We start from the raw sequence: 17,327 nt of genomic DNA, 5'->3' as shown, positions 1-17,327 counted from the left end.
AACATATAAAGTCAAAAGAGAAAAAGTAAAACATAGCAAAGAAACGTAGGAAAACGGAGGACTGGGAAGCTTTTAAAGAACAACAGAGGATTACTAAGAAGGAAATACGCAGAGAAAAAAATGAGGTACGAAGGTAAACTGGCCAAAAATATAAAGGAGGATAGTAAAAGCTTTTTTAGGTCTGTGAAAGGCAAAAAAATGGTTAAGACTAAAATTGGGCCCTTGAAGACAGAAACAGGGGAATATATTACAGGAAACAAAGAAATGGCAGAAGAATTGAATTGGTACTTCAGATCTGTGTTCATTGGGGAAGACACAAGCAATCTCCCTGAGGTAACAGTGGCTGAAGGACCTGAACTGAAGGGAATTTATATTTGCCAGGAATTGGTGTTGGAGAGACTGTTAGGTCTGAAGGTTGATAAGTCCCCGGGGCCTGATGGTCTACATCCCAGGTTACTGAAGGAGGTGGCTCGGGAAATCGTGGATGCGTTGGTGATTATTTTCCAGAGTTCGATAGATTCAGGATCAGTTCCTGCGGATTGGAGGGTGGCTAATGTTGTACCACCTTTTAAGAAAGTTGGGAGAGAGAAAGCAATCAGGCAGGAAAGAAATGGTCGTGTGAGGGAGCCTTGGTTGACGAGGGAGGTTGAATGTCTAGTAAAGAGGAAGAAGGAGGCTTACATAAGGTTGAGGAAACAAGGTTCAGACAGAGCAGTGGAGGGATACAGGATAGCCAGAAGGGACCTGAAGAAAGGGATTAGGAGAGCTAAGAGAGGGCATGAAAAATCCCTGGCGGATAGGATCAAGGATAACCCCAAGGCATTCTATGCGTATGTGAGAAACCTGAGAATGACGAGAACGAGGGTAGGTCCGATCAAGGACAGTGGTGGGAGACTGTGTATTGAGTCGGAAGAGATAGGAGAGGTCTTGAACAAGTACTTCTCTTCAGTATTTACGAACGAGAGGGACTGTATTGTTGAAGAGGAGAGTGTGAAACGGACTGATAAGCTAGAAGAGATATCTGTTAGGAAGGAAGATGTGTTGGACATTTTGAACAACTTGAGGATAGACAAGTCCCCCGGGCCTGACGGGATATATCCTAGGATTATGTGGGAAGCAAGAGAGGAAATTGCAGTACCGTTGGCAATGATCTTCTCGTCTTCACTGGCAACGGGGGTGGTACCAGGGGACTGGAGAGTAGCGAATGTTGTGCCCCTGTTCAAAAAAGGGAATAGGGATAACCCCGGGAATTACAGGCCAGTTAGTCTTACTTCTGTGGTAGGCAAAGTAATGGAAAGGGTACTGAGGGATAGGATTTACGAGTATCTGGAACGGCACTGCTTGATTAGGGACAGCCAGCACGGATTTGTGAAGGGTAGGTCTTGCCTTACAAGTCTTATTGAATTCTTCGAGGAGGTGACCAAGCATGTGGATGAGGGTAGAGCAGTGGATGTAGTGTACATGGATTTTAGTAAGGCATTTGATAAGGTTCCCCATGGTAGGCTTATGCGGAAAGTCAGGAGGCATGGGATAGAGGGAAATTTGGCCAATTGGATAGAAAACTGGCTAACCGGTCGAAGTCAGAGAGTGGTGGTAGATGGTAAATATTCAGCATGGAGTCCAGTTACAAGTGGAGTTCCGCAGGGATCAGTTCTGGGCCCTCTGCTGTTTGTAATTTTTATTAATGACTTAGATGAGGGAGTCGAAGGGTGGGTCAGTAAATTTGCAGATGATACAAAGATAGGTGGAGTTGTGGACAGTGAGGAGGGCTGTTGTCGGCTGCAGAGGGACTTAGATATGATGCAGAGCTGGGCTGAGGAGTGGCAGATGGAGTTCAACCCTGCCAAGTGTGAAGTTGTCCATTTTGGAAGAACAAATAAGAATGCGGAATACAGGGTTAATGGTAGGGTTCTTGGTCAGGTGGAGGAACAGAGGGATCTTGGGGTCTATGTACATAGATCTTTGAAGGTTGCCACTCAGGTGGATAGAGTTTGTAAGAAGGCCTATGGAGTATTATCGTTCATTAGCAGAGGGATTGAATTCAAGAGTCGTGAGGTGATGTTGCAGCTGTACAGGACTTTGGTTAGGCCACATTTGGAGTACTGTGTGCAGTTCTGGTCGCCTCACTTTAGGAAAGATGTGGAAGCTTTGGAGAGGGTGCAGAGAAGATTTACCAGGATGTTGCCTGGAATGGAGAGTAGGTCATACGAGGATAGGTTGAGAGTTCTCGGCCTTTTCTCGTTGGAACGGCGAAGGATGAGGGGTGACTTGATAGAGGTTTATAAGATGATCAGAGGAATAGATAGAGTAGACAGTCAGAAACTTTTTCCACGGGTTCAACAGAGTGTTACAAGGGGACATAAATTTAAGGTGAAGGGTGGAAGGTATAGGGGAGATGTCAGGGGTGGGTTCTTCACCCAGAGAGTGGTGGGGGCATGGAATGCGCTGCCCGTGGGAGTGGTAGAGTCAGATTCATTGGCGACCTTTAAGCGGCATTTGGATAGGTACATGGATGGGTGCTTAATCTAGGATAGAAGTTCGGCACAACATCGTGGGCCGAAGGGCCTGTTCTGTGCTGTATTGTTCTATGTTCTATGTTCTAAAGCAGGAAATTATAGACCAGTTAGTCTGACCTCAGTGGTGGGAAAGATGCTGGAGTCAATTATAAAGGATGAAATTACGACACATCTGGATAGTAGTAACAGGATAGGTCAGAGTCAGCATGGATTTATGAAGGGGAAATCATGCTTGACTAATCTTCTGCAATTTTTTGAGGATGTAACTCTGAAGATGGACGAGGGAGATCCAGTAGATGTAGTGTACCTGGACTTTCAGAAAGCTTTTGATGAAGTCCCACATAGGAGGTTAGTGAGCAAAATTAGGGTGCATGTTATTGGGGGCAAAGTACTAACTTGGATTGAAAGTTGGTTGGCTGATAGGAAACAAAGAGTAGTGATAAACGGCTCCATTTCAGAATACCAGTGGGGTACCACAGGGATCAGGGCTGGGACCGCAGCATTTTACAATATATGTTAATGATATAGAAGATGGTATCAGCAATAACATTAGCAAATTTGCTGATGATACTAAGCTGGGTGGCAGGGTGAAATGTGAGGAGGATGTTAGGAGATTATAGGGTGACCTGGACAGGTTAGGTGAGTGGTCAGATGCATGGCAGATGCAGTTTAATGTGGATAAATGTATGATTATCCACTTTGGTGGCAAGAACAGGAAGGCAGATTACTACCTAAATGGAATCAATTTAGGTAAAGGGGCAGTACAAAGAGATCTGGGTGTTCTTGTACACCAGTCAATGAAGGTAAACATGCAGGTACAGCAGATAGTGAAGAAGGCTAATAGCATGCTGGCCTTCATAACAAGAGGGATTGAGTAGAGAAGCAAAGAGGTTCTTCTGCAGCTGTACAGGGCCCTGGTGAGATCACACCTGAGTACTGTGTGCAGTTCTGGTCTCCAAATTTGAGGAAAGACATTCTGGCTATTGAGGGAGTGCAGCGTAGGTTCACGAGGTCAATTCCTGGAATGGCGGGACTACCTTACGCTGAAAGACTGGAGCGACTGGGCTTGTATACCCTTGAGTTTAGAAGACTGAGAGGGGATCTGATTGAGACATATAAGATTATTAAAGGATTGGACACTCTGGAGGTAGGAAACATGTTTCCGCTGATGGGTGAGTGCCGAACCAGAGGACACAGAGGACCACCAGGGGTGGTACAGTTGCTCAGTAGTTAGCACTGCAGCCTCACAGCGCCAGGAATCCAGGTTCGGTTCCACCCTCGGGCAACTGTCTGTGTGCAGCTTGTACCTTCGCACTGTGTCTGTGTGGGTTTCCTCCCACAGTCCGAACACGTGCAGGTTAGGGTGCATTGCCACTGGGAAATGCAGGGTTATAGGGTAGGTAGGGGGGTGGGTTTGGTTAGGGTGATCTCATCGATGCACATTGACGCATTTAGGGCGGCACGGTGGCACAGTGGTTAGCACTGCTGCCTCACAGCGCCAGAAACCTGGGTTCAATTCCCGCCTCAGGCGACTGACTGTGTGGAGTTTGCACATTCTCCCCGTGTCTGTGTGGGTTTCCTCCGGGTGCTCCGGTTTCCTCCCACAGTCACAAAGATGTGCAGGTCAGGTGAATTGGCCATGCTAAATTGCCCGTAGTATTAGGTAAGGGGTAGATGTAGGGGTATGGGTGGGTTGCGCTTCGGCTGGGCGGTGTGGACTTGTTGGGCCGAAGGGCCTGTTTCCACACTGTAAGTAATCTAATCTAATCACAGCTTAAAAATACAGGGTAGACCATTTAGGACAGAGATGAGGAGAAACTTCTTCACCCAGAGAGTGGTGGCTGTGTGGAATGCTCTGCCCCAGAGGGCAGTGGAGGCCCAGTCTCTGGATTCATTTAAAAAAGAGTTGGATAGAGCTCTCAAGGATAGTGGAGTCAAGGGTTATGGAGATAAGGCAGGAACAAGATACTGATTAAGGATGATCAGCCATGATCATAATGAATGGTGGTGCAGGCTCAAAGGGCAGAATGGCCTACTCCTGCACCAATTGTCTATTGTCCATTGTCTATTGAGATAGATTGGAATGGATGAGGGGGGCACAGAAATTGAGGTGACCAATGTCAGTTCAAAGTTGTTGATGAACAGGTTGACTGCAGGTAAACAGCCAGAGGGAAGGGTCCAGGTGGGGGGACAGTGTTGGAGGTGGGCGAAGGACTCTATGGGATGGGTTGAGGACTCTTGTCCAAAGAAACGGGCATAGAGGCAAAGGCAATTAAAGAAGAGATCAATGTCATGAGGTGCTGAAATTTCATTAAGGTGGGAACGTAGATGGATAAAGCTGAGACCTTTACCGAGTACAAAACAGTGGAGAGATGTGGAATACCCGAAGGAGGAAGGTTCCAGAGGGACATGAATATCTCTGAATTGCTGAGCTTATTCACTCATTGAGTAGTTAGGGTCTGCAATGCACTGCCTGGAAATATGATGGAGACAGGTTCAAGGGGGACATTCAAAGAGGGCATGTATGGTAATTTGGATCAAAATAGTGTTCCTTTCCCCTTACAACACCATCACCCAGGTGGAGACTGGGGCAATCTTTCATATTAACCCTTTCAGAGCTGTCCCGTCAACCAATCCCACAGCTGCCAGTCCCCGACCCCAGTCAATACCCTCACCTTCCTCTAATCTTTCAGACTGGCCAAACATCCAGGAGTTAGGAATTAATCTCTAAATTTTATCATGTTCAGCTCCAGAAATAAATCAGTAGATATTAAAATATTTTTGCATTGGTCTTTCACATTTTAGGTTATTAATTATAAAAATATCAGCGAATACAGAAAGGCCACTGAATTGATTGAAAAGGTTTTAAAAGGACCTGGCACTTCAGTTGTTACTGCCAGCAGGAGGCAGTATTGTCTGCCTCACCATTTAATGCAGTTTAAAGCCACACCCTGCTGTCTCCTCATTGCATCTGCAATTAACTATTTTAAGTTAAAAATTACACATCAGTTTATAGTCCAACAGGTTTACAGTATTTGGAAGTACAAGCTTTTTGGAGCGCTGCTCCTTCATCAGATAGCTTGTGGGGCAGGATCACAGGACACAGAATTTATAGTAAAAGATCAAAGTATGCGATGTATTGAACAAACCTAGATTACTAGGTGAAAGTGAGGAGTGCAGATGCTGGGGATTAGAGTAAAGAGTGTGATGCTGGAAAAGCACAGCAGGCCAGGCAGTATCTGAGGAGCAGGAGAATCGATGTTTTGGGCAAAAGCCCTTTATCAGGAAGGGCTTAAACCTAGATTGCTGTAAATCACTTTAATCACTTAGAATGGGTTGCAAATTTCGATTCATTAACATGTAAATCCCAGAATTTCTTTCAAGTCACATTCCCGAGATAGTTTAAAGTTTTATAAAAAAGTGACATCTCAGTTCAGACAATCAAGAAGCCACCTTTTTGAAGGCATCTTTGATATTTTATGAGGACACATTGACAGCATTCTTGATGGAGGTGGGGTGAAACAAACAGGTTTAGATGATAATCAAGAAGCTACATTATTATTACGAAGACTTATGTTTTATTCCAGGACTAATTGACTCCTCCACAGTAATTCACTATAAGCCCAAACCCCTCGATTAGATTCCAGTCTGTAATTCACTCCTGGGTATGTGTTGTTCTATATATAAACCAACTGAACCCCTCGATTAGATTCCAGTCTGTAATTCACTCCTGGGTATGTGTTATTCTATATATAAACCAACTGAACCCCTCGATTAGATTCCAGTCTGTAATTCACTCCTGGGTATGTGTTATTCTATATATAAACCAACTGAACCCCTCGATTAGATTCCAGTCTGTAATTCACTCCTGGGTATGTGTTATTCTATATATAAACCAACTGAACCCCTCGATTAGATTCCAGTCCCTATCTCTTCTGTGTATCTGATATTTCAGAATGTTTGTGTTGACTGGAACATGTTGAATGAGTTATCATGGAAATTGTGTTTTGTGGAGGATGTCTATTGCAGGTTTCTGTGTCTGAGGTAAGATGTTAGTGATAAGTCTGTGGTCTGCACTCAGCCCTGCTGCTGCTGCTGCTGCTGCTGTTTTATTTCCTGTTCAATACTCAGAGCTCCATCAACAGCAGCTATCAAACCTGCAAGCACATCATAAGCCCCACTGAGCGAGAGTTGCAGATTGATTCACACTGAGGCTTCAGTTAATCTCCTGCTGTCACCGACACCTCACCTCATGCTTCATTTCCTCTTTCTGGACATTTCTCAAAGAAACTTGCAGCAGCAATCTCGCCATTTTTAAACAAGTCTGTCCTGCTGCCTACTTGACTGTGAAGATGCAAGGACAATGCTCCATAACTGTATTGGCTGTGGTCATTCTGCTGTTTGGTGAGTTTAGCTCATGGTCAGTACAAACTTTGATGAAAAGGTGGTTATGGAACTTTACATTAGTTTTTATTAATCTTCCACATCGTCTTCAAAACAGTTCCACCATTCGGTAACATGATTGACTCTGCAACAGCACTTGATCCCATAATCCCAGGTTTGACAGCTCATTGTAGTACTGAGGGAGTGCTGCACTGTCGGAGGGTCAGTACTGAGGGAGTGCCGCACTGTCGGAGGGTCAGTACTGAGGGAGTGCCGCACTGTCGGAGGGTCAGTACTGAGGGAGTACCGGACTGTCGGAGGGTCAGTGCTGAGGGAGCGCCGCACTGTCAGAGGGTCAGTGCTGAGGGAGTGCCGCACTGTCGGAGGGTCAGTGCTGAGGGAGTGCCACACTGTCGGAGGGTCAGTGCTGAGGGAGTGCCGCACTGTCGGAGGGTCAGTGCTGAGGGAATGCCGCATTGTCGGAGGGTCAGTGCTGAGGGAGTGTTTCTTTTGGATGAGATGTTAAATTGAGGGCCTGACATCCCTCAGTGATGTGAAAGATCCAATGACAGTATTTTAATGAAAAGCAGGAATGTGTGTCCCTGACTTTGCCAATTATTTAACCTTCAAACAGCATCAAAAATGGATAAAGCTAATTCGAAATCCCACATCCAAAATTCAAATTAGGTTCAGCGTTAGACAGCTTTCATTAAAAAACTGGCACCAACACAGTGTTAATGGGTTAATAGATTATTGGGTTAATGGGTTAATGGATTATTGGGTTAATGGATTAATGGATTAAACAGTTTCAGCCTGTCTTTGTGGGGCCATCCTCTTTTTGCGATGCTGATTTGTCACATTATGACTAACTGCTTGGGAATGGACTGACAACTACTTGGAATCAATACTGGCAGAACTTCCCTGACTGTTAGATATTTAACTGATTGAGTTATTAAGATTTTGCAGCTGTGAAAGAGCCTCTTCCATCAATCATGTCTGTGCTAATCATCAGGCAATGATCTATTCTCATTCCATTTCCCAGCACTTTACCCACAACCTTGTGCTATTTCAAGTGTTCGTCTAAACAATTCTCAAATGTCACGAAAGCTTCTGCCTCTACCTTCCTTTTAGGCAATGAGTTCTAAAAGTCCACCACCCTCTGTGTGAAAAATATCTTTCCTCAAATCTTCTTTAAACCTCCTGCTCCTCATCTTAAAATTGTGCCTGCCTTGTTACTGACCACTTTACTCTGGGGAAATGTTTCTGTTCTATCTGCATCCTCAGAACTTTGGACACTGCCAACCGTCTCTGTTCTGAGGAAAACAGCCCCAGACTATCCAGTTTCTCTTCATAGTTAAATTGTTCCAGATCAGGTAACATCCTGGTGAATCTCCTCTGTACATTCTTTAGTGCAATCCCATCCTTCCTATAGTGTTGCAAACAGAACTGCATACAGTACTACAACTGTGGCCTCACTAATGTTTTATACATTTCCATATACTGGTTTGATAAAGACATTCTTAACCAGTTTATCTACCTGTCTTGCTGCTCTCAAGATCTATGAATCTGTACACTAAGGTAAATCTGATCCTCTCTACATCCTTGGGTCCTATTATTCCACATGTTCCCCTTGCCTTGTTAGTTCACCCACAATGCATCACTTTTCAGCATTAAACTCCAATTACTGCTGTTAAACCTATCTGACCAGGCCACCTCTATCATCCGTTAATCCAAGGCATTCCTCCTCACTATTTGCCACTGCACCAAATTTCATATTATCTGTAAATTTATTGATCATACTTTCTAACATTAGTTTCTAGATTATTAATGTACACAACAAACCGCAGGTATATTACCAGATATAAACTTCTAGTCACAAAAACACCTGACCACCATCAACCTCTACTTCCTGCTACTAAGGCAATTTTGGATCCAACATGTCAAATTGTCCTGGATCCCATGGGCTCTTAGCTTCTTAACCAGTCTGCCATGTGACACCTTATCAAAAGCTTTACTAAAGTTAATGTTAATGACATTAACTGCACCATCCTCACCCAGAAAAATTCAATCAAATTTATGAGACATAATCACCCCCTGCCAGTCATGCTGACTAGTCTTGACTAATCCTTGCCTCTCCAAGTGGAGGTTAATTTTGTTCCTCAGACTTTCTCCAGTTGTTCCCCTACCATATATTGTAGATTCACTGCCTATATTTTCCTGATTTATCCCTACCAGCCTCTTGAATGATGGCACTACATTAGATGCCCTCCAGTTCTTTGGAATCTCTCCTGAGGCCAGAGAGAATTTGAAAATTAATGTCAGAGCCCCTGAAATTCCGTTTCTTGTCTCCCACAGCATTTTTGGATGCACCTCCTCTGGGTTTGGGCCTTTATCCACTTTCAAGCCTGCTAAAACTGCTAAAGCTCCTCCCTCCCAGTGCTAATTTGTCCAAGTCTTTCACAGTCCCTCTCTCTGATTTCTATACCTTTATCATCCTTTTTCATGGTGTTTTCAGACAAAAACTACTTATTTAAAACCTGAGATCTGACTTGCTGGCTCCACACACAGATTGTCACTTTGATCTGTCACGGGCTCTGCTCTTTCCCCGATAATTCTCTTGCTCGAAGTTTACTTATAAAACACTTTGGATTTCCTAATGCTCCCCACAGTATTATTTTTCACATCCCTTCTTCATTTCTTAGTCATAAATAAACAAAATTGAGTTACATTTTCTGAGAAATGTTTAATTTAATTGACATTTCACTTTCAGGTTTAGTGTTTTTAGCTTTGAGATTTTATTAATGGAGGATTTCTGTTGAAATATGGAATGTCCAGCAACAGCCATTCAGCCAAATTCCTCTGCTCCTAACCTCATTCATCCTTGCAGGTGTCATCAGTAAATGTTGTTATTCATTTCTACACTATTTTAATTTTAAGCTAAGAAATATTTCCTGACATTATTGGAATTTTTCAGAAGACAGCTGAAAAGCAAAACAGGATTAGAAATAAAACTGACAAATGAATAGAACAAATCACTTTGTGGCATTTTCATTTTATTGAATTGTTTAAGGTTTTGCTGCTCTTCCTGGAGCTGCTCTGTAGATTGTTCTGTTGGTTTGATGATGGACACAGTGCAGGTAATGTCCTTTGTGCTAACCTCAGCCAGCGCAGGAATAGAACTCATGTCTTGGTATCCAGCCAACCATCTAACCAGACCCTCCCATGTGTACAACACCCTGGGGTACACACACCCTAGCAGATCCCCTGTCGCCCAAACCAGGGGAGAATCCCCACAGCAACTTTCATTCAAAATGGACAGTAACAAGAACAGAAATTAAACTGAAGGAATAGCTATTAAAGACTGACTATGTAAGTGTGACTGGAATATAAGAATGCAACTGAGTTTGTTTCTGTCTCTTACAGGGATCTCAGAAGGGGAACATGGTGAGAAAACTTCACAACTTTTCATCCTGATTTCTGAAATTAAACAAATTCGTAACGTGCTTAACAACAGGCTAATGTTACAGGTTTCTACAACATTTCTGACTGAGACTCTACTTCTTCTCATAGATTCCGTGACAGTGAATGAGAACTCAGTGACTTTAACCTGCCCATTGGATGAACCTGTTTCCTGGTACGAAGGGACCAGCACAAGTGAATTGGGAAAGGAAAAATCTCACACTTTATCAGCCAACAATGGCATTTCAAAAGGCTATTTCCGTTGTGAAGCTAACAACAAAAAAAGTTACTTTTATGTCAATGTGAGAGGTAACTGCACAAAAATATTCAGAAGAATGATTTGGAGGGAGTGGGCGAGGGGATTGAAAGTGTTAACACAAGTGTCTTGTTGGGGAAACAAAATTTCAGGTCTAATTAAATTTGAACTCTATTAACGTTCCTGATCCTCATCGGCCCCTGAATGAAATGTTCAGAGTTCTCAGATCATGTATCTCAGGGTAATGCAGACATTGCTACAATCCAGCTGGTTCTGGTCTCTGCTGAGTGCAAGTGTTAGTTAAAAAGAGGCAGGAAGGAAATGGTACCTCAGTGAGAGAGGGAACACTGTGAGGAACCTGGACAGTTTGGCTAAATGGCTGGTTGCTGTGTTAATTCCAGCGTATCCAACAGGTGAAGTCTATTCTGGTGAAGTGTAAACAGCCTTGTGATGAAACTGTCTCTCTCTCTCTCTCTCCTTCTCCCAGTTTGTGGAGACTGTATCGACCTCGGCATGGGCACAGTGATTGGAATCATTTGTGGAGATCTGTTGTTTACCCTCTTGGTGGTCATGGGTGTTTATTGTTTTGCCAAGAAGCGAGGAGGACACTCGAAAGGTGGGATTTTTAAACATTTGTTGTCAATCCAGCTGCTGGTTGTGCTATTCTGAACTAAGCTGCAATATTTGCCAGCAGAGTTTGAAACAGAAAGAATCATTCAGTGAAGCTGACGAGGGACCTGCAGGAGCAATTATCAGCTCATCCAATCAGAGAAACCCGCCCCATAACCCCCACCCCATAACAATTGCCCCATAACCCCTGCCCCATTATCCCTGCCCCATTATCCCTGCCCCATAACCCCCGCCCAATAACCCCCGCCCCGTAACCCCCGCCCCGTAACCCTTGCCCCATAACCCCGCCCCATAACCCCCACCCCATAAACACTGCACCTGCTCAGACAGGAACCAACCACCAACAGAATTCAACCTGTCCCAAAACTGCAAGAGATCCTCATGGCATCATACTGTCTGTGCCTGGGAGCGTTTGATGGGGATGATGTAGAGAGAGCTTCACTCTGTATCTAACTCCATGCTGTCCCTGCCCTGGGAGTGATTGATGGGGGGAGACAGTGTAGGAGATTGATGAAGACTCCTCTTTTGTTGGAGAAAGTGAGGACTGCAGATGCTGGAGATCAGAGCTGAAAATGTGTTGCTGGAAAAGTGCAGCAGGTCAGGCAGCATCCAAGGAACAGGAGAATCAACGTTTCGGGCATGAGAGGGCTCATACCTGAAACGTCGATTCTCCTGTTCCTTGGATGCTGCTTGACCTGCTGCGCTTTTCCAGCAACACATTTTCAGCTCCTCTTTTGTTGGCCATGATAGATGGTAGGTCGGTGAGGGTCTGTCCCTGTGTGATTGACAGTGGGTTGTATCTCTGTGGTGAATGGTTGTTAAGCTAACCATGAGCATGGGTTTGCTATATAGCTGCCTGTTGATGTGTCCATGCCCCGTTTTCTGAATTGCTTCTGTTCTGTTTACAGAATTCCGCCACCCACAGTTTGAACCCATGGAGACTCCGGGAGGTCGAAGCACCAACACGCCAGCTTCCCATGAACAATCCCATTACGCGGTAAAGACTGTGAACCATGCTCCCTAGTTCCTATCATTATAGAAGTGTCTAATCCTGAACCATCCCCTGATTTCTGTTGCTCCCGATGCGGTCTCCTTTTCATTGGGGAGACTGGATGCCTCCTAGCAGAGCACTTTAGGGAACATCTCTGGGACACCCGCACCAATCAACCACACCGCCCCGTGGCCCAACATTTCAACTCCCCCTCCCACTCTGCCGAGGACATGGAGGTCCTAGGCCTCCTCCACCGCCGCTCCCTCACCACCAGACGCCTGGAGGAAGAACGCCTCATCTTCTGCCTCGGAACACTTCAACCTCAGGGCATCAATGTGGACTTCACCAGTTTCCTCATTTTCCCTCGTCCTGCCTTACCCCAGTTCCAACCTTCCAGCTCAGCACTGTCCCCATGACCTGTCCCACCTGCCAATCTCCCTTCCCACCTATCCACTCCACTGTCCTCTCTGACCTTTCACCTTCATCCCCACCCCCATTCACCTATTGTACTTTTTGCTACCTTCTCCCCAGCCCCACCCCCTCCCATTTATCTCTCCACCCTGGAGGCTCCCTGCCTTATTCCTGATGAAGGGCCTTTGCCCAAAACATCGATTTTCCTGCTCCTTGGATGCTGCCTGACCTGCTGTGCTTTTCCAGCACCACTCTGATCTCCAGCATCTGCAGTCCTCACTTTCATCATCCCATGATCCTGCCCAGTATCATCTTCCTGATCATTATCAAACCCTGCTCCCTCACTGTCCTCCATCAATCCCCTAGACCACACTCTGCCCAAGCCCTTTCTGTGGTTACACTACCATCGAACAGTGTCAGTCAGTTTTCATGCTCCCACTCCACCCCAACAGTTCAGTCTCTTGGAATAGTGTTGAATGCATTGCTGTTCCCAGCCCGAATAGTGAATTTAAGGAATTCTGGATCCGCAATTGGGCAAACTTGATGGGCCAAAGGGCCTCTTCTGGACTGGTTGGTTTTATGAATAGTCATAGATGAGGTGGAAGTTTTGAGAGGGACCTGAGGGAATTTCTCAGTTAAAGGGCTCAGTGGATGGTACCATTAAACCAGCAAGCCAGAGCACCCCATGGGTCTTGATGGGATTACATAGATCAAGAGGGATTTGAAAACAAAAATGAGAATTTTAGAACCACAGTCTTGCTGGGCTGGGAGTCACAGAGTGTCACAGGGTCATACAGCATGGAAACAGACCCTTCAATCCAACTCTTCAGACCAACCAGATATCCCAATCTGACCAAGTCCCATTTGCCAGCACTTGGCCCATATCCCTCCAAACCCTTCCTATTCATATACCCATCCCGATTCCTTTTCAATGTTATAATTGTACCAGCCTTCACCACTTCCTCTGGCAGGTCATTCCATACATGTACCACCCTCTGCATGAAAACGATGCCCCTTAGGTCCCTTGTAACTCTTTCCCCTCTCACCATAAACCTATGGCCTCTAGATTTCAGTGGGCAGTGGGACAATGTACCTTATTGAGAGGTGATGGTGAATGGGGCACCATGCAGTCAAGTTTCCAGATATTAGAAATATACTGAGCACCCAGGGGTGTTCTGGAAAGAGGGAGAGCACCCAGGGTTGTTCTGGGCTGAGGCGAGATTGCCTGTAACAAAGATGTGAGCCCCCACAGATTTTCCATTATGCTTCCTACATCGATCACCTCTTCAGAGCACCCCACACCCATCCTCTCACTGTCTCACTCTCTGTCATGGTTTACATTCAGTGTTATTTATAAAACTGATTCCCTTTCCTCTTCTGACATTTTTGTTTTTCAGCCAATCAAAAGTGGACAGCGAGATGTTTACGACAAGTTGCAGCGATAAATCAGAGTGAGAAATGGATCTCCTACACCTCCTTGATCTCCTAGGCCTCGTTGATCTCCTGGATTTCTCTCACTGTCCTTCCCACAAGTAACCCAACAATATAAACATACATCTGTCCTAAACAGCTTGATTCTCCCTCCTGGAGTGAGTGCTATGTACTTCACCAGGGCTGTAGTAAATCATTCGACCATGGGAGGCATCACTGATGCTGGTACATTTGCACTAAGAATGAGAGACATTATTGAGAAACTCGCATGCTACTAGATTTCTCAATTAAATTTCCTCTTACTCCTCTCTTCTCCAGGGAGAACAATCCCAGCTTCTCCAGTGTCTACACATTCCCTGATGTCCCTCCTCACCCTGAAACCATCTTTATAAATATCCCTGATCCACGTGTGGTTCCCAGGATAGAGTCTCCCAGCTGGACTCTAACCAGTGATTGCACAGGTTCAAGTTAAAAATGCCTTTGATTTTGTCCTTTAAATGCCAAAACTCCATTTGCTTTCTTAAAAAAGTAGCCAACACTGTCAAGGAATCTGAGCTTGTGGAGTTCCCTCCTGTGAGTGTTCAAGTTTTACTCAAGGTCCCAGCCCCAATGTGCTCACTGGGAGAAACATGAAGGTGCGCATTCAGAATCTTCCCTATTAGACACAGACCTTCAACCAGCGGTATGTGCCCAAGTCAAACCTGGTTCACAGAAACCAACCTGTTTTAATAAACTAAAGAACTGCAGATGTTGGGAATCTGGAACAATGACCAGAATTACGAAAGAAACTCAGCCAGCCTGGCAGGACTTGAAATGTTAACTCTGTTTCTTTCTGCACAGATGCTGCCAGACCTGCTGAGTTTTTCCAGCAATTTCTCATTGTTTAAGCTTTCTGTGTGTTTGTTTAAAAGTGATTTTTCGATGTTCAGTTGCCTAGCCTATCAGCTGTGTCCTTTAGTTAACAATGTTTCAACAATTCGTTGAAGGAATGACCAATCAGCAGAGTTATTATTGTTAATGGAGTGAGAAGGTGTCAGGTGACTCTGAACAATGGGAAGTCTGTTCACTTCTTGTCCACTTGTGGCCACCAATCAGCATGTTCCATCTTCCATCATTGAGGATGGGGATATTTGTGGAGCCTCCTCCTCAGTGAGTTGTTTAATTGTCCACCACCATTCACAACTGGATGTGGCTGGACTGCGGAGCTTAGATCTGATCTATCATTTGCTGTTTATGCTGTTGGCATCCTAATCGTCATCACTGACCATGGGTTTAACAGGATCAACGTCGCTGGGGATTAGTTCAGATGCTGGAGACACTAATGAGTGCCCCAGTCATTGACACTTCAAAGCCTTCCATCAGGTGACAAGCCCTGAGTCAGGGGGAGGGGACACAATCTTGAATTGCTAGATCTGTTCATAGTCTGTTCGATTCAGCACAGTGATAGTGCCACACAACACGATGGAGGGTATCCCCAGTGTGAAGGTGGGATTTTGTCTACACAAGGACTGTACAGTGGTCAATTTTACCTATACTGTAGGTATACACCTGCAGTCAGCAGGTTAGTGAGGATGAAGTCAAGAATGTTTTTTCCTCTTGTTGCTTCCCTCACCACCTGCCGCAGACCCAGTCTAGCAGTTACGTCCTTTAGGACCCGACCAGCTCGAACAGTAGTACTGCTGTTGAGCCTCTTGGTGGTGGGCATTGAAGTCTCCCACCCAGAGTTCACTTTGTCCCCTTGCTATCCTCAGTGCTTCCTCTAAGTGTTGTTCCACATGGAGGATACAAATTCATCAGCTGAGCCAGGACGGTACATGGTAATCAGCAGGAGATTCCTTGCCCGTGTTTGATCTGAAACCACAAGACTTTATGTGGCCCACAATGAATGTTGAGGACTCCCAGGGCAACCCCATCCTGACTGTACCATTGTCTGCTGGGGCTGTCCTGTCGGTGGGACAGAGTATATCCAGGAATGGTGATCGTGGGGTCTGGGACATTGTCTGGAAGGTATAATTCCGTTAGTATGTCAAGGTGTTGAATGCTTCATCTGAAAAGCAGCTGTTTCACTTTTAGCATGAAATTTCAGTAAAGAAAGACTTTGCATGGTCAACTCGGCTGGTTTGATATCATCATAACGTGTGGCTGAGTTAATGTCAGGTGGTTCACCCAGTTTTCATCCTATTTCAGGCTTCTTGGGGACTTTATATAACTAAGCAGCTTGCTAGACCATTTCAGAGGGTGTTTCAGAGTTAACCACATCGCTGTGGATCTGACTCACATGTAGGCCAGAACATGTAAAGAGGCAGATTTCCTTCCCCAAAGAAGCAGGGCTTTGACAATCATTGATAACAGTTCTGTGGTCACAATTAGACAAGTGTTTAATTTCAGGTTTTATTAACTGAAGTTGATTTCTCTATCTGCTGTGATGGGATTAGAACCCTGTCCCAAGAACATTCACCTGGGTCTCAGGATTACTTGCCCAGTGATGTTATTCATACAGCATGGATCATAATCCATGTCTGAGATTGAGAGCATGATGGGAGAAAAGAGAGCATTCTGGGTAAGAATCAGGTTCCTGTTGTCCCCTTTCAAGTATGTACCAGGACAGGTCTTTGTGTGCCAGTAGTCTGAGGTGCTCATGTGCTAATGGGCTGTATTACCCATCTGTAGCTGCATGGAGGGTATTATTCTCTCACTCCGAGTGATAGAAGCCAGTTGAAAGAAAACCAGACAAAAGAAGTTTGACTGACCTGCAAGCCAGGAAAATCCAAATCAACTGATCAACTATCAATGTTCCACCATTTACTCTTTATGAACAAACCTGAGACTGATCTGTACAACTTTAGGTTTTATCTTTTTTGGACACATTTCTCATGTTTAATTTGTATGTTGCATTATTATTATACATTGCCTTTGCTAATTAAAAATGATTTTTTTCACGAACTCAAGAAATCCTGGTTAAATTTATTTCTATTAAAATATAAATTAATTGAGTCTGAGGAAAAGTATCCTCAAGTTAAGGGATCCATCTTTTAACTAAACTTTTTGCAACTAACTCAGAGAGCAAATGAATAAAGAAGAGGAACCACTTGATCCCTCCTTGCTGAGAGATTGATTTTTTGGGCTGTCCCATTTGAGACCAGAATACATTGGGGACGTTTCACTGGGGTCTGGCCATCTTACCTAATAATTCCTTCAGGAGGTTTGAGAAGTTAGCTCATCACCAGCCTCTCCAGGGTAATTAGGAATG

The 17,327-nt window shown here is 44.7% G+C and overlaps 1 protein-coding gene across 1 annotated transcript; it reads left to right on the top strand.

The window, feature by feature from the left end:
• Positions 1-6,716: 6,716 nt before the first annotated feature.
• Positions 6,717-16,989, top strand: LOC140494269 (T-cell surface glycoprotein CD3 epsilon chain-like). The gene is made up of 6 exons (XM_072593539.1): positions 6,717-6,920; positions 10,323-10,343; positions 10,470-10,667; positions 11,102-11,230; positions 12,153-12,241; positions 14,044-16,989. The coding sequence occupies exons 1-6, from the start codon at positions 6,869-6,871 to the stop codon at positions 14,089-14,091; spliced, it is 537 nt and encodes a 178-aa protein (XP_072449640.1). The 5' UTR covers positions 6,717-6,868; the 3' UTR covers positions 14,092-16,989.
• Positions 16,990-17,327: the final 338 nt, after the last annotated feature.

The sequence above is a fragment of the Chiloscyllium punctatum genome, chromosome 23, assembly GCF_047496795.1.
Source record: "Chiloscyllium punctatum isolate Juve2018m chromosome 23, sChiPun1.3, whole genome shotgun sequence".
Classification (NCBI taxonomy): domain Eukaryota; kingdom Metazoa; phylum Chordata; class Chondrichthyes; order Orectolobiformes; family Hemiscylliidae; genus Chiloscyllium; species Chiloscyllium punctatum.
This window is presented reverse-complemented; position numbering and strand designations above follow the sequence as displayed.

Coding starts and splice junctions, on each gene's coding strand:
- LOC140494269 (XM_072593539.1), top strand. CDS start 6,869: ATGCAAGGACAATGCTCCATAACTGTATTGGCTGTGGTCATTCTGCTG. Junction 10,344..10,469: donor GATCTCAGAAGGGGAACATG/GTGAGAAAACTT, acceptor TTCTTCTCATAG/ATTCCGTGACAGTGAATGAG. Junction 11,231..12,152: donor GCGAGGAGGACACTCGAAAG/GTGGGATTTTTA, acceptor TTCTGTTTACAG/AATTCCGCCACCCACAGTTT.